General features: G+C 43.9%; 3 protein-coding genes across 5 annotated transcripts; all 3 read left to right on the top strand.

Annotated features, from left to right (window-relative positions):
* Positions 1 to 1,792: 1,792 nt before the first annotated feature.
* Positions 1,793 to 9,132, top strand: LOC119223200 (uncharacterized). Of its 2 annotated transcripts, none has more exons than XM_062563777.1 (12): positions 1,793 to 2,041; positions 3,578 to 3,680; positions 3,914 to 3,985; positions 4,162 to 4,254; positions 4,368 to 4,588; positions 4,774 to 4,894; positions 5,078 to 5,131; positions 5,311 to 5,534; positions 5,755 to 6,457; positions 6,692 to 6,934; positions 7,192 to 7,392; positions 7,497 to 9,132. In XM_062563777.1, exons 1-12 carry the CDS (start codon positions 2,031 to 2,033, stop codon positions 8,097 to 8,099), a joined length of 2,649 nt encoding a protein of 882 aa, XP_062419761.1. In that variant the 5' UTR covers positions 1,793 to 2,030; the 3' UTR covers positions 8,100 to 9,132. The 2 variants fall into 2 exon arrangements, with proteins under 2 accessions (XP_062419761.1, XP_062419764.1); XM_062563780.1 differs by lacking the exon at positions 1,793 to 2,041 and adding an exon at positions 2,152 to 2,553.
* Positions 9,133 to 9,369: 237 nt separating this feature from the next.
* Positions 9,370 to 12,492, top strand: nsun5 (NOP2/Sun RNA methyltransferase 5). The gene is made up of 4 exons (XM_062563755.1): positions 9,370 to 10,533; positions 11,223 to 11,433; positions 11,887 to 12,051; positions 12,184 to 12,492. Exons 1-4 carry the CDS (start codon positions 9,609 to 9,611, stop codon positions 12,374 to 12,376), a joined length of 1,494 nt encoding a protein of 497 aa, XP_062419739.1. The 5' UTR covers positions 9,370 to 9,608; the 3' UTR covers positions 12,377 to 12,492.
* Positions 12,493 to 12,607: 115 nt separating this feature from the next.
* On the top strand, positions 12,608 to 17,049 carry LOC134132258 (uncharacterized). Of its 2 annotated transcripts, none has more exons than XM_062563764.1 (8): positions 12,608 to 12,706; positions 12,840 to 12,960; positions 13,105 to 13,205; positions 14,102 to 14,179; positions 14,720 to 14,867; positions 15,113 to 15,192; positions 15,285 to 15,378; positions 15,860 to 17,048. In XM_062563764.1, exons 2-8 carry the CDS (start codon positions 12,849 to 12,851, stop codon positions 16,267 to 16,269), a joined length of 1,023 nt encoding a protein of 340 aa, XP_062419748.1. In that variant the 5' UTR covers positions 12,608 to 12,706; positions 12,840 to 12,848; the 3' UTR covers positions 16,270 to 17,048. The 2 variants fall into 2 exon arrangements, with proteins under 2 accessions (XP_062419748.1, XP_062419755.1); XM_062563771.1 differs by having other exon boundaries at positions 12,620 to 12,706; positions 12,848 to 12,960; positions 15,860 to 17,049.

Below are 17,049 nucleotides of genomic sequence, written 5' to 3'. Positions count from 1 at the left end.
ATTCAGCTTTGGCTGTACTTTCTATTTAGTGCTAATTAATCTTAGCACGCCCAATTAGTATGGTGCACATGTTAAATATGACTGTATCTGCTCAGTACTAAAACATCTTTGGCACACCAATGTTAGCATTCAGCTCAAAGCCACCAAGAACTCTTGTTTACACAAATACAATTGGTCTATTTTGCATTAATATATTTCTATATTTAGTTCCACACCTCTTTTACCTTCTAATATATTATACATATGTTTAGTGTTAAAGATGTTTACGCCCAACACTCTGCTTCAGCCTCCTTTCTACAGCCGTGACGTAGAAGAGATGTATGATGGGATCCTGCACAAGCCGCTGCCGGAGCCCGGAGATGAACGGCAGCAGCAGCTCAAACAACGCCTTCAATGGGTTCTCCTTCGTCGGCACAGAGGACAGCTTCCTGTGAGGCGGGAGCTCACTGCTCGATTCTTTGAACACTTCACAATCACCAATCACCCCGTTCTGCAGAGAGGGTGATTGGCTGCAATCTGCCGTCTCTCCAGGACTTGTTTGCTTCCAGAACCTTGTAGCGAGCTAGAAACATTGTAGCTGACCCCTCTCACCCCGGACATAAACTGTTTGGGCCCCTTCCATCCGGCAGGAGGCTGAGGTCCATCAGGACTAAGACCTCCCGCTACACAAACACCTTCCCGTCGGCAGTCAGGCTCATCAAGAGAGCCCAGGTCCCCCCTGACTGACTCTCATTCTTTACATGCACATACACTTTGCAAGGTAATGATCCGAAATGATGCAAAAGTAAAAGACCTAATTAAAATAGCATCTACTTTACTGTACAATGGCGCCCCTAAGTGGTCGAAATGACGAACACAACATATGAGCAGAGGGCTTGAGTGCGAGGACAAATAAAGAAGGCATTGAAAACAAACACAAGCAGAAATGTGTGTGATATAGAATCATACTTTACGATAACCTCATTACATGAGCCATTCAATTTGAATCATTTTAGAAGAAGATAACAGGTGCCATCCTACATTAAGGTGCAAATGATGTCAGAAATGCCATTGTGTGTTGTTTTTAGTAACGGTGAGAAACCACCAGTTGCTTAGCAACACTGTTGAAGTGAAACAAGCACATCGAACAACTTCCTTCACCTCATACACATCTTTGTTAATAGAATAACGAGAGCGATAAATACAATGGTGCTTTTACAACAAAAGTTGTGTAGCTTGTTGCAGATGTGGCCATTGAGATCGGGTTAATAGGTTAGTGTTGATCCAAAGTGTCCTCCATGCAACAGTCAATGAAACGTTCATAGATAGAATATATTTGGTGAGGGTTCACGTAGTTTACATAATGGAAAAAATATGTGAACTGGTTTTCCAAATTGTGGTCTAGTGTTTTATGTAATAAAGCAGGATGAAACATTAGAAGCGATGCATTATTTATTGTATCGTGTGCCAACACGTTACTTGACATATTTGTAACTGCACATTGCACTATTCAGAATGCATAAATATGCGTGAAGTGTATTAAGTTTTGCATTTTGTTTAAAAGGGGCGTATGGGGGGTGTTTGTTGCAGACTTCTAGTGCTAGCTGGAACTGCGAAGCTATTCCTGGGGAAATATTCTCAGCCGTCCTCTAAATAAATAATTGAAAAAAGACACCGTCCAGGAATCTTTAATGGACTGTGGTTATGTATTTTATTTCACGTATATGTTGAAGGGGTGAAAACGTCGAATGGCCAGCCAGCTTTAGCGCAGGGGGTTGATAGCCGTTAGTGTCGGTTGAAACCGTTTCTCACATGGATCATTTCCGGGGAGCGCGTTCACCGGGAAGCGCTTGTTGTGTTCTTGAACGCACCCCCTGGTATTCAGTCCCGGGTAAAAATCTCTGCCGACAACACGCCACGTGTTGTTGAACCGTTACTGTGTTTGAATGAATATCATACATTTAATTTAGATTGTAAAAAGTAGTTCTTAGTCGCTTCTAAAGCCACAAGTGCTCCGGCAGCCGAGGCACGAGCTGAGACCCGGGGGAGTGATGGCGCGCAGGTGAGCGACATACTAACGTTCCCAGATGTTATCATTGACTATTTAACTTACGTTTTTTAAACGAGCTGGGTACGAGTGCGCCACCGCTGTAATGTTTAAAAGCTACCGGCGTTTAAGGCTTTTATCGGAGTGGTTGCGTAGCTTTGAGGTGGGAGTCGACTGTTTCCTCTCCCTCGTGTCGCTTACAGCCGTTGTTCTGTTGTGTTACGGTGGTGAGCTGGAAAGGCTGCCAGGCTGTATTCCAGAAGCAGTTGTACAATCTTAAATTTAGGAAGGCATTTCTGCGTTCTCCCCAATGTCATTTAGACCAATTTCTCACTCACAGTCGCTCTTAAATGATCACAAACGGCTCATTTTCGCGAATAACAAATGCAGCAGTCGCTCTGCGTTACACGAGCCGCTGGAGGCGCTCTACTTCCTGAATGTAAAGCCAACGTCCCTTCTAGCGTGCGCCATGTTGCCCGGTAGCCACGCTAGCCGAGGCTAGATCGAAGTTAGACCCAAGTTGCAATGTAAGTTCATTTAATTTAGTACGTTTTACAATAAATTTCGGCTAATCGCAATAATTCTGTTTTGAGAGTTGTCGACTATGATGCTTTCCTAAATACGTTTGTTGGGTGATTTGTATTTATGTCGAGGTCACAGTTTGGTTTGCACAGCTAATGTTAGCTACTAAGCTAACGTTGGCTAAGGCAACTTTCCGGGGGGGCAGTTAGCTAAGCTAATGCTAGCTCGCTGCTCTGGAGCACAACAGGCATGTTTGTTTGGGTCTAGGACGGCAAAGTGACGCTCAGAGGCTTGTTGTCTGAAGAAACCGTTTCAAGTTAACTAACGTTAAATATCAGTGTAGTGTTAACCTAATGAACTATTTCCTTGCAAGGTTGCCCCAATGTTAATGACGTTAACCGACAACATTGGAAACTAAAACCTTTTACTGCAGTATCAATTACTACACCTTAACATGAACACCATTACCTGTGTAAATGTATTATTTATGGAAGAAGAGTTTTATTTTATTGAATCGGATCTTTCATGTGCACTTAATTATTAAGTAATAATTAATCCATCACGGCTTTTGTAATACTGGTTCTTCTTTACCTCCTGTGACCTGTCTAGAGTCTGCGTTGTCTTTGCCCATAAACATGGACGTCGCTTGTTGGTTTAAAATATAATGACAGAAATAGTTGGCCGGAGTATATTGAGCTGCATTAGCCATGATTTTTAGACAACTTTTGTTTCAGGCTGCCACTGAATCAACACCGTTATTGTATCACAGTCTAGTATTTTCATTTTGGGAACCATGTACTACATGCTTAATTAGGAAAGTGACGTGTGTTCTTCTTATTGAAACCAGACAGGTAAACATTGGTCTAAGACAAACTGCTAATCAATGCAAAGTAGATGGAATTTAGTCGAAGTTGTTAGAAAAATGACTTTCAAACGGCATCCATTAGAATACGTATCGAACGTCTAATCTATTCATATTCATTTACACTTTAAATAAGGATATCTAGAGTGTCATCTGTCTTGTTTCAGCATGGAAGATGATGGGGATAGTAATATGTGCATTGACACTGACTCCGACACAGCAGATAAGAAGGATGGCACCAAGTGTAAAGTCAAATGGTCTGAGGAAGAGGTGAGTGAAGAGAGAATACTTTGACCATAACATGTATTTATGATTATATTATCCAGCCCAACACACTATCATTTCCAGTAGATTATTTGAGTAGTTTCACTGACTAAGAGGGGCAAACCTGTGTTTTTGTTTGTTGGTTGGTTCTTTTAGCTTTTAAAAGTAACAAATTGTGTTCAAGTTCTTTCAGAATGAAATATACTTAGTCTGAAATTATTGATTTTGTTTCTGTGCAGGATAAAAATCTCAAAATCCTAATCAACAACTTCGGGAAAAAGGATTGGAAAACCATAGCCAGTTTTTTTCCAGTAAGTATTCCGCTGGAGTAAAGTGACTTTAGTGAGAGAGAATGAATGAAATAAACTGCATTGTAAACCCTTACATTTCAGTACAACAAAATTGCACCTGTATCCATGATTTTTTTCTTTCCTCTTTGATAATTAAAATTTTCTTTTATTGTAAAATTCTCTTTGGTTTTTGTTAGGGGCGGACAGAATTCCATTGTATGCACCGCTGGAAAAAGTACCTGGATCCTGATTTGATCAAGGGATTCTGGTCAAAAGAAGAAGATGAAAAGGTGAAACAAATATCACAGCACATCTGATACAGACATTGCTTGGACCCAGTTAGTAGTTCAATGGTTCCATCTCACTCTATACTCCTGTGTTAACACTCATTTCCCCTGGACAGATAGTAGAGCTGGTGGAGGTCTTCGGCACCAAATACTGGTCTTTAATTGCCAGACACCTGAAAGGACGGTTGGGGAAACAGTGTCGTGAGCGTTGGCTCAACCACCTCGACCCAATGATCAAAAAGAGCTCATGGACCAATGAGGAAGACCTCATCATCTACAAAGCCCACTCCATTCTGGGAAACCGGTGGTCTGAGATTGCCAAGCTGCTCCCTGGAAGGTGGGTTTGTTGGCTGCTGAAAGTTTAACCATATGGGTGATGGCCAATAAAATGTATTTTTTGCTAGTTATTGCTATTTGTTAGTTATTGCTAAAATAAGAAGGTGAATGTAACAACGTGTCAGCCTGTGGAACCAGAAATCACTCAGACTTGAATGTTTTTTTTAATTTGTATTCCTCTCGCAGGACTGATAATTCTGTAAAAAATCACTGGAACTCTAGCATCAAACGTAAAGTGGAGTTGGGCTTGTACAAAGACGTTGCTGACAGCATTTCCCTTGATATTCAACAGTTTGTTGAAGGAGAGGTACAGTAGCTTTTTTAGTTTAGCACTTGCTGTGTAAGTCTAATCACATTCAGTTTGTTTTTTCAATGATGTATTTGTAAGCCAATATAAATGAATGAAAATGGTGTCCAGTTGATTAGCAGCTAAAACGTTTTTATGTTCAGTGTAAATGTGAAAATGATCTATTTTGCTGTTGTTTTTCAGGTTGACTTCAAGTGTGACGTTGTATTAGACCCGGAACTAGTAATTCCGAAAGTGGTAAGCTTACTAGGATCATTTTATTTTTTGACTCAAGGTTTTACATAAGTGCAAATTTCATTTCATTTCATCTACTGTCAAGTACCTACCTAACCAAGTTAGTCATGGATGGATGCATGCTTGTGATGCCTCAGCTGGCAAGCTTGGTGTCGCTCACACACTCTTTGCTTTGCTTGCAGGTCAGTCTGGTGAAAGAAAAGAAGCCGGTATGTCAGAAAGTCCAGCAGAAGAAAGCCCCTGTGCTTCCACAGACTTCAGCGTCCCCGAGCACCTCATTGCCCCGCAGTTTGAGTTCCAGTCCCAGCTCTAGCTCAGGCGCTGCAGCAGCAGCTGCACCAGTGGACCAGAAAATGTTTACCAACGCAGCACTGAGGATGATCGCTGAAGACATGCTGCCACTCAGGTGACTTGTGCAATTCTCCTTGCTGGCTTGTGCAAATATGCCAAGAGAGTTCAATGAGTACTCTGATGGGTCTAGCTATCCTGCATGATGTCATATGTGTCGGTAGCCTAAATGCAGCAGAGGGCTACTTGTGTATTCTGTATTCATACCAAAAGGACATCCAAACAAACAACATTTGAAAGTGCAATATGCCAATGCAGTTTCTGTTTTTTCTGCACAGTTTTGTGGAAGGCGCAGGCTTCAGATCATTCATCAGTACCATCAGTCCAGAAAGCAACAAGCTCTCCCAGCGGGTCCTCGGCCTACAGCTCTATGATGAAGTGGAGAGAACCATCAAGCCTCAGATCATCCGTGACCTTAAAGCCTGCCTTGCCAAAACCAAAAATGGCGAGAGGGCTATTCATGTCACGTTTGACCTGTGGGCAGGGAATCAAAGCAGTTCAGTGGAGGAGCCAATTGTTGTGGTGCAGCTCCACTTTGTCAGTGATTCCTGGCAGATACGCCGTCCTATTGTAGCCTTCCGCCACGTCAGCCACAAAAACCTAAGCACAGCGGTGGCCAGGGAGCTTGAAGGTGTGCTGCTAAGCTACGGTCTCTTTCCTCCCAGCATTGGCTACATGCTTGCCAACCAAGCCAAAGAAGCCCTGGCTGGGAACCACTTGTTCTGCGACTACAAGATCATGTGCTCATCCAACAGGGGAGAACCAGATGGAGACGAGATGGTGGCGTTTCTATCCGACCAGATGTCTGAAACTGAGTCCCCCTTTTCAGAACTACAGATAGGGACTAGAATCACCTGTGTGGCTCACACATTGCAGGTTGTGATTAAAGAAGCACTGAAGAACTCCAGGGTGGTGGAAAACCTGCTCTTTCAGGTCCAGAATGTGGTGGCTTTTTTTAGGAGCAGTGCCCACTGGAGCGAGGTAAGAGAAACTAAAACCGGTCGGCAAGTTTGTTTTTTTGATTATCATAGATTTTACTTGCAAAGATGAAACAACACCAGTGTGTCTCCTCTTTATTATGTGCTCATACGGTCGGATTATTATACCACACACACAATTTTAACCCTATTGAAATAAATGATACCGTCAATTTTTGTTTATAGACAGAGCTCACAATTTCTGTGCTGAAATGTTGACTATCATTCTGTTGTTTAGGTCTTGTTGAAGGAGTACAACGTTTCCCTGTGCCCATCCTCCAGTAACTGTCGCTGGAACTCCATGATGGTATCTCTACGTCGGATGGTGCAGGAGTCGACCTGGAGTGCCATCATGACTCTCCTCACCCAGGCCCGCATCGACGCTAACGACACAGCCAGTGTCCCGCCTCTGGTGATGGCAAAGAGGGAGCAGGTGATGGACATCCTGGCTCTCCTGGAGCCCTTTGAGGAGGCCATGCAGGTAAAGAAGGTTCATTTCTTGGGATATAGTGCTTGACATCGCATAAGATTCTGAAATGTAGTATTGCATTTGAATATTAGTTTTTTTTAAACCCTAACCTTTTAAATTGGAATTTCTTCTAAATGACTGATGAGCCGACGGGGGGGGGTGTACGCAACACTAACATTTTGTCACCTTCTTCACCCCCAATAGCTTTGCAGGTATGTATTATAGTGTTGTGGTCTTGTTGATAGAATATGATGTGACCCTTATCCCAGGTCCTGCAAGGAACTGGAGTGACCATATCATTCATCACACCATCTCTCATTGGCCTTGATAAGACCTTGGAGAGCTCTGTCACCAACTACATCCACTTCAACAAGGCCTTGCGCACAGGCATCCACACACACTTCCAGTCTCTGATTCACCAGAAGGATATGATATTAGCTGCTGTGCTCGACCCCAGGATCAAACTGCAGGTATTTCATTGAAACATTGTTCTTCTGCAATGTAGTTTTATTTTGCATCCACCGAGCACAATGAGAATCACAGCTCCCATCTTAGTCTGCATTTTTTTTTCTAGCCGTTTCCTGATGCCAAACTAGAGGACGGGACAGGTTTTCTAACACCACCGTCGAAATATCAGGCTCGCACAATCGTGGAAGTCACACTAAATAGCATGGAGGCCTTGGCAGCTCCCTCTGTAGACGCAGATAAAGTCCAGCCATGCAAGAAGTTGAAGAAGGAACCAAATGACGAAGGGGCGAGTCGAGACAACTCGCTGGTGGAGGAATTTGTTGGAAGCTCGGATGATAACGACTGCAGCGGAGTCGGCGAGAATGATCTCAAGCGCAAATCCATCTTTAACTTCCTCCAGCCGCCTGCAAAGACCACGAAGACGGCAGAGCTCGACATGTACCTGTCCGAACCACTGTGGGAAATCAACAGCAGTGTGTTGTACTGGAAAGCTGCAGGTCGCTTCCCCCTGCTGCAGAGCATCGCCAAGAAGCTGCTGGCAGCACCGGCCACCTCAGGAGGCTTCGACCGGCTGTGTCCGATGGCGGCGTGTTTTGTAAAGGCCAAGAGGAACCACCTTCCTCCTCATACCACAGAGAGATTGCTTCTGTACAAAAACTCTTTAAAGACAAAGTCTGTGAAAAAGCCCACTAGGGTCGCTAAACACTGATTGGTTAAGTGACAGTTGGGTGTGGTTGTTGTCCTCCACCCAACAGACCTGCACATGTTCTTCTCCATTCTACAAACTATGATTCCACACCCAATGGTCACCGTCCCTCTCAATGAAATCACTTTGAATGTTGTGTTGAAATAACTGTATTCCTTTTGCAGTACTAGTCAACAGCGGAAACATGTTACTATAATAAACCTAAAGGTTGACAGTTTACTCAGCAATATCTCTTCAGTTGCAACAAGATTAGCACAATGGCTTAAATCATATTGCACATACTGTTCTTTGGACACTGGTTTGAGAATGAAAGGCAGATTGCACATGGGAGACCAACTGCATTCCAAAACAATTTACATTATATAGATATGTTTGAGTATAATTCAACACTGTAAAAATGAAATCCAGTATGCATTAAGATGCCCTTTAGAACATGAATTCTCTTGAAGGCCTGGTGCTGCTGCTGATTATATCTAATAGGCAGGATAGAAGTAGAAAATGACTGACTTTTTGATTCCTATGGTGCTGAAAAAAGACACCAGCAGACAGAAATGCTCTTTGTCACTCTTTGCCTAAATCTGCATTAAAAGTGCTGTACGTCGCAGTTTGAATATCTTCCTGTCTGCAAAAATGTATTGCTGAACTCGTGGACAGTTTAGTCACACCACGAGTGCATGACTAGTCTATTCCATATCTAAATGAAAGAGTTCAAGTAAAGAGATGGCCTTAAAATACTTGTTTAATGTCTAAGCTTTGACAATTTGTTTTAATTTTGGTTTTGGTCAGCAATACTTTTGTACTGTGCTGCAATAAGTTTTGTGATCTTACTCTGTCTTAATTGATGTCCCAATGGGGGTTGGGTGGAGCTGCAGGATTTTAAACAAAAGTTCAAATTGAATGACTGGTAATGGACTTGAAGGCAGGGATGATTGGTTATTGATGGGATAAACCGTGTGAGCTTCATCCCTTTTGTACTCTCCACATGGAAACATTCCCAAATTAATTTGTATTAAAGAATAAAGCTATTTTCTCAATGGCTTTCTGTACGCCTCCATTTTCACGACTATTTCCGTGTATTCTTAAGGATTCACTAAATCTAAGATTGCGCAATTTTCAGACTGCGAATCAGATTGGTAGTACTGTGTAACTGAAATGCACAATTTATCCTGAAAAATTGGATACATTTGGTTTGGCAATCATAGTTAAAGGACAGTAAACGTTCAGCCTGCACAATCCAACCGCTTCTTGATTGGCTGGACCGACCTTCTACGTCACACGAAAATAGCGCGTCAGCCACCGTTAGTACTTCCGGGGCCAAGACTCTTTCTCTGCCATGTGCCCGGTGGGAACCAAGTCACGAAGCTGCGTTTCTCAAACGTGAGTGAGAAAAACAAAGCCGGTTGTCTCTGCCCGGCGAAGCCCGAAGGACACGAGCGGTGTGTCTTCAAGAGCAGCACACCACCGAGAAGCGGACAACAACCAGCGGAACAGCGACGCAGTCTCTGGTCCGCCATGGCGCTGTACATGAAAGCTGCTGAGATCCTGGAGAAAGCCGAGGCGAAGCAGGGCGCTTTGAAAACTCTGGTTTACGACAGCAAATTCCCACACATCAAGCAGCTGTTTGCTCTCGTGTGTGAGACGCAAAAGTTCTCCGCCATCCTGGAGGAGATCATCGAGTCCACCAAGCTGCTCAAACAGACCAAGCTGGGCATAAACCTGGCCAAAGTGCTGGTGTACGACCTGCTGATCGGCCGCGGGCTCAAGTGCGGCGGCTCCTGGAAGACCATGATGATGAAGCATCGCGCCAGGATGCAGGCGGTGCTGGCCCGCATGAAGGTGAAGCAGAAAGTCAGCAGGAACCAGGACCTGCTCCCGCAAAGCGTCCAGAAGCTCGTCGGGGACCAGCTGCCCAGGTACGTGCGCGTAAACACCCTGAAGACCACCGTGGAGGATGCGGTGGACTATCTGAAGAGGGATGGCTTCTGCTACCTGGGACAGGCCACCAGGCTGGGGGACTTGTCCCTGAAGAGGAAAGACTTTGTGAGGGACATGCTTCTGCCAGAGCTGCTGGTCTTTCCTCCTAAAACCGAGTTTCATGAGCATTTCCTATACAAGGCTGGTCACGTCATTCTGCAGGACAAAGCCAGCTGCCTCCCCGCATACCTGCTCAACCCCCCACCTGGCAGCCATGTCATCGACGCCTGTGCTGCCCCGGGCAACAAGACCAGCCACCTGGCCGCCCTCATGGAGAACAAGGGCAAGCTGTTTGCCTTTGATTTGGACCCCAAGCGTCTGGCCACCATGTCGACTCTCCTGCTCCGGGCCGGGGTCACCTGCCAGCAGCTGGCCCACCAGGACTTCTTAAAGGTGGACCCCGACAGCCCGCAGTTTAAAGATGTTGAGTATATCCTGCTGGATCCATCCTGCAGTGGCTCAGGTAGAGTGTTTGTCTACAGGCACGGCTCCAAGGCCTCGGGTTCCCAGTGAGCCTCTCAATCACGTTACTGTAGTTTCTAGTCCACCAGCATTCAGTCACCATGGCATCCCTGCTGCTGCATCACGGTCTGCTTAGCAGCACTTTTAGTTCAATAAAACTTGCAGTGCAGCAGCATCACGCCAAACAACATGCTATTGCCAATGGTAAAGTTGCCTTGTAGATTTCTCTAGGATATTACTAAAGTAAAGTTTCTCTCAGGCCTTTTAATTGTTAATAATTAATACATATTTAAAATAGTTGGCAAGCTTTAACAAAAAACAGTCAAACACAGCTGGCAACCCAAAGAGGTCAAATTACTTATTTGTTGGTTCATCAAATAAGCAAAGATAAAAAATTGATTTGTGTAGCCAATTATTTTATTTTCCTCTCATTACATTCTTATCATGAGGTTTATTTGAACTCTTTCAGTAAAAAGTAAAATAACATTGTTTCATCAAGACTAATGACTGATATAATAATGTAACTGTGTATAGGAACAGAAGAGTTGCACAAGTCCTGCATAACTAATGTATATTGTTGGATTTGCATGTGCTTCTCCAACCACTTGCATGTACAATACCAGTGCACCTCTACATTAACCAATCCGATTTGTATTCATAATGAATCTATGGTCTGTGCGTGGGGTGCAGGTATGGTGTGTCTCCGGGACGGCGTGTCTTCTGCAGACCAGGAGAAGGATCAGGCCCGTCTGGCCTCCTTGGCCTCTTTCCAGCTGCTGTGCCTGAACCACGGCCTTAAGTTCCCCCGTCTGAAGCGCCTGGTGTACTCCACCTGCTCCATCCACAGCCAGGAGAACGAAGAGGTCGTAACGGCCTGTCTGCAGCAGAACCCGGACTTCAGGTAGCAACCGTCTGCTTTCCTTTGGAACAAACGTAGAAGAAGAAGAAGCCAATGTTTTGTAGATGAACGAAGCCGCCCTTGGTTTCCTGTAGGAGTTAAAGGACACAATCTGATACTGTCTGTGCACATCCAGGCACGTACTCGTATTTACACTTAGCGACCTGGTATGTGTAGTTAGTGTTTCCCTTGTGGTTTACAGCTTCGGGGAGGGGGGCACAGATGAAAATGTTCCATACCCCCACCTCTGTAATTGAATGGTAGGGGAAACACTGGGTGTCGGCAAAATGAATGAGCAGAATCTGATTTTAGTTTTTGATTATTCTACTTTTACTTTCCACTCAGCCATTAATAGGATTGTTATCAAAACTGGTCAAGTTTTGAAAATGTGGAATTGTCCGTCAACTCCTGACTTAGTGAATCCATTTATGAATGAATGAATGCGTTCTCCTCTAGGTTGGTTCCTCTGCTGCCTCAGTGGCCAGAACGTGGCCTGGATCCACTCACCCAGTGTCTTCGTGCCAGCACTACCAAGACTCGCACACACGGCTTCTTTGTGGCTCTGCTGGAGAAGCACACTGGGGCTGGGAATAAGAGGCCAGAGCCAGCGCTTCAGATAAGGTAACTAGTGGGGTGCCGTTTAAAGTTAAGTTAAGCACAAACTGCAATGAGTTTTACAGGTTTATAGAGAAGCTCTTGGTACAAGTGAAATTGAAATTAGTTCATTTTGACTCGCCGTCTGCCCTGTCTCAGCGAGCCGGAGGCGATGCCGCTCAGCCCGACCACCAGCGAGAAGATACCTGCCGCTTCAGAAGAAAACAGACCTGCCGCTTCAGAAGAAGAGGAGGTGGAGGAGGAGGAGGAGGTGGAGGTGGTCGTCCCAACACCTGCAATGAAGAGGAGAAAGAGGATCAAGAAGAAGAAGGCAGCTGCCACAGTGGAGTGAAGTGTAGTGTAACATGGGACTACTACAGCGTGTTGCCTGGAAACAATTCTTTATGTAGGGGGGCTTTATCAATATGTGTTATGTAACGGTAAAGTAAAACATTACATTTTACCGTATCACGTCTCTGTTTCATTATTACTGGTCTACACAAAAGTGACAATGTATTTCCAGTAGAGGGCAGAACAACGAGCAAAACCACTGAAGAAGAAAGTCACTTCCGGCCAAACCTTCCCCTATTGGTGGAAACAAGCCTGTAACTCAGTTACGCAAAATGTTTTGTAACTGTAGGATGTTGTGACTTGTAGCTCGTTGGTATCCTTCTGACATAAAGTAAGTCCCTTGTGTTTCAATGTCGATATCTTGCGTTTTGGGGCGGCTATTGCAGATAACCGTCTACATACAATGATCCAACGTTAATATATTTGTGCCTTTAAAAAAAAAAATAATAATAATCAAACGTAAGAACTGCAGGATGTCCCGGGTCCCTACGGTGAGGCTGGCTGGCGGCCTGGAGGTGTGTCGCGTGCTGAACGGGATGTGGCAGGTGTCCGGGGCGCACGGGGCCGTGGACGCGACTAAAGCAGGTACACGAGCGCCAAACGATCCGAACACAACACGTGACCTGCAGGACCTCACGTCGTGTGACCTAATGGGGTCACGTTGCTGTGCTCGGTCAACAGTTTACGAGTTAAGTTAGTTAAAGTAACATGTGGCCCTCGTCTTTCCAGTGGAGGCGATGCAGGTCTACGTGGACGCTGGTCTGACCACATTTGACATGGCAGATATTTATGGGCCTGCAGAGGAAATATTTGGACGCTTCAACAGCCAGGTACCCAGTTATTTTAATATAGTTACTTCATGGCAAAGTAATTTATTATGCCCTTTATTTGCGCCCATAGTGTTTTGTACAGTTCTCTCCCTTTTTCATTACATTAAGTTATTTTAAATACTGTTGTGAATTTGCAAAGATAACATAAGTAGAAACATTCTATTCAGTTACTTAAATGAACATAGTTTGTTTGGAGTTATTTAACTCAATCTGTCCCCCTTTTTATAAGGGAGAACTGATACATGCCATCCACACAATTAAGAATGAACTCTTTATTGAAATATTTCTGATATTTTAAAATGTTGGATTTATTCTTCTGTGTGTTGGAAAAGGACTCCTTCTAAAATATAAAAGAAACTGACATTGATGTTGTTTTACTGGCCTACTAGTCGTTGACCAGTTTACATGATTCATGTTTTGGACAAGATATTTATTACATTTAAATGATGATGATTAGAATTATAAAGCTCCATCTTGCCTTGACCTTTGTTATTCTATTTTTTTTGTGTGATACATTTAGTTACTGTACATGAATAATGACCTTTCAAACACAAGAGGGGGCTAATGTTCTTGTGTGTGTGTTTTACAACTGAGACTGAAGCAATGCAATAAACACAGATTCTCAGAAACAAAGTCAGATCTTGCATAAAAACCCAATGTATTTTCTGTGTTGGCATTCATAATAATATTGTCAGGAATAAAACCTACGCTTGGTAAAAATTTTTTTCTTTCTCTCACACACATTTTACCTCATTACAAAGGCCTTCCAGGCTTTTTTGACACTTTTAGATTGAACTAATCCTTTCTAATTCCTTCATCCTTTTAAAATAAATTATTTTATAGTATTTATGGCGAAATGTTAAAAGAAACATGGTGATTTTAAAATCTTTTCTCAGTGCAAATCCTCTGGGAAAGACGCAGCTGTGCAGAGTCTGACCAAATACGTGCCAAGACCAGAACCAATGAACCGCAAGGTGAGCTGCTACAAACATGTTGAGACTAGATGGCCCTCAGTGTGCCGCCGTGTGACGACTTTTATCCACCAGAGAGCACTGTGTGCCTTAAATAATCAACTCGCTGGCCCACCCAACCAATGTAACCCTGCATAAATCATTCTCAAGTCCGTTCAAAGGATTCAAAGGTGTGTTATGAGGCCTTCTCAAAAACAAGTAATCAGTATTTTTTTTTTTTGTACAAATAGAATGCTGGTAAATCAACAGTAAACTAACATGAGCAATTCATGTTTTATCATAAGTGATTCATGTTATCAGACTCCTTGGTATTAAAGTACGGTCATGTATTGACTAAATGTAGACTCATTTTAGATGTGTATATTTTAGTGTAGACAGACAAATGGTTTGCCAAAAGGCACTGGCAAGTGGACTTTAGTGTAAAATGTCATGCTCAGGATTGATCTTGGTCAAAATGTAACATTGGTATTCTGTCTTTATCCTGTTAGTGTTAAAAGTATAATAGGGGCTGATGTGTGTGTGTGTGTGTGTGTGCGCGTGCAGGTGGTGGAGAAGGCACTGTGTCGCTCCATGAGCCGGATGCAGGTTGACCGGCTGGACTGTGTTCAGTTTCACTGGTGGGACTACAAAGACAAAAGATACCTGGACGCGCTGGGACACCTCTCCGACCTGCAGCAGGAGGGACTCATACGTACGTACACAATACACACTCAGCAATCAATACCAAAAACCGAATCTGACCAATTCATAAGCAGGATGAACTATTTTGGAAATACACTTCTTGGCTTGTAAATGGTTATTGGCAGAATGCCAGTAAGTGGACCTCGAGTCGAGCTTATTTTGTCACAGCTTTCAACTGTCTCAAATCGTTTCTTGTTCCTTCTTGTTTGCCAAGACTTTTATTTTTTTTCTGATGAAGCCGTTTCCCTCTCGCAGAAGAGCTCTCCCTCACTAACTTTGACACCCAGAGGTTGGAGGAGATCACCAGCAGAGGCATCCGCATCTCAAGCAACCAGGTGCCTGGCAGCGAGCACCTACATCTGGGTACCACGCTCCGTCAGACTCCGTCCTTCGGTGCAGCTTTTAATTCGACGTGTCTCTCACGCAGGTTCAGTACTCTTTGATTGACCAGCGACCTGCAGCCAAAATGGAGAAATTCTGTCTGGCAAACAACATTCAGCTCCTCACCTACGGCACTCTGGGTGAGATACGACACGTTACGATTTAAATGTGGTCATCACATGTTTATGTTTCATTATTTGCATTTACTTGGATACATGGAAATAACTCCAGAAAGATGAAGCTTGCCATGACTTTAATTGATGTAAGCAGTACATTTACCATCGGGGTATAAAGATGTAAAATGGTGGGTTCCTAAAATGGAGTCAGCTGTTGTGACGACACATCCTCTGTCCTCCTCCCTCCCCCTCATCATCGCTACTCCTTCCTCTCCTTGCGTCTCTGCATCCCACCCTCCTCCTGACCTCAATCGTCCCCGCTCTGCCCTCCCTTCCTCTCCTTTATCTCCACATTCTCTCTCTGCCTCTTCTCTACCCGTCTCCATCATCATTCTCCTCCATCCTTTTATTCCCGCTGCCTCCTCACAACTCATCCTGGTTTTCCTCCTCCTGGACTCCTCATAACTCATTTGTTTGCCATCATCCCGTCACTGCCCTCTCTTAGCGGGCGGTCTCCTTTCAGAGCGTTATCTGGGGAAGGCGGAGCCTCATTCCAGGGCGGAGCTCTACACGGCGTCCCTCTCGAAGTACAAGAACATGATCAACTCTTGGGGTGGCTGGAGCCTCTTTCAGGACCTCCTTGTCGCCTTGGAGACGTCTGCTAGGAGACACGACTGCTCAGTGGCCAGCGTGGCAACGCGTTATGTGCTGGATCGCCCCGCAGTGGGCGTGGTCATCGTCGGCTGTCGGCTAGGCGTCGCAGGGGCGGGACAACACATCAGTGACAGTCTGCGTAGCTGCAGCCCCGACTTGAAGTTGACAGCGGAGGATCGTGCCACCATCGCAGCGGTGACGCAGCGCTCCAGGGACCTCATGGCACTCATCGGGGACTGCGGGGATGAGTACAGGAACTAAAGGGGGAGGGGCCATCAAATTCAAATTATTTTTATTATAATTTTACGTTTCTGTGTACAAGAACTGGAGCTGCTGTTTTGTCTCAAATGATTTACATTACTTCAGGATGAGGGGAGGTCTGTTTGATTTTCTTTTACCTTCATTACCAAGCAAATGTTTGGATACATTTTCTCATTCAATCCGAGAACGAGAAAATGTGCCCAAATGTTTGACAATATATTGATTCCTTTTAAAGGCATTGAACACATGTTTTTAATGTGGGAGAGAAGCTTCTTAGTCAGGCTTTTATAGTTGAACCGATATACACAAACACAGTTTACATTTTAGTATAGTTTTTCTTTAAATAAAATATTCAAGAGAAGGTTGAAGGACTAGACTATGATTTGAATCTTTCCTGCCTTGATGTAAAACAATATTGTGTACATAAATATTCCACTTTGAGTTGAATCCAAATAACCACAAAGGATTGTTATATATAGGTAAACACAACATTTCTCGTCACACTTAATGTTTCTTGTTATCTTGTATTCAATGAAGATCTAAAACCACAACAAACTATTTCCAAATCTTTAGAACAACGGAAAAGTTTCTGAAGGAAACTATTGTCACAGAGGTCTTTGGTTCATCCTGAATACAGCAGACCGTGGTCCAGTAAAGAAACAAGTTTACTTCAAAACGTTTTTACTTTTCAGATACTTTGATCTTCAGAAATTTTTCCAATCACCTCTTATCCCTCAGCATTAGTGCGGTCAAAAAAGTCTTTGCAGCATATATATTTAA

The sequence above is a fragment of the Pungitius pungitius genome, chromosome 1 (genome assembly GCF_949316345.1).
Source record: "Pungitius pungitius chromosome 1, fPunPun2.1, whole genome shotgun sequence".
NCBI classification, from domain to species: domain Eukaryota; kingdom Metazoa; phylum Chordata; class Actinopteri; order Perciformes; family Gasterosteidae; genus Pungitius; species Pungitius pungitius.
Note: the sequence above shows the minus strand (reverse complement) of the source record. Positions and strands in the feature narration are given on the sequence as shown.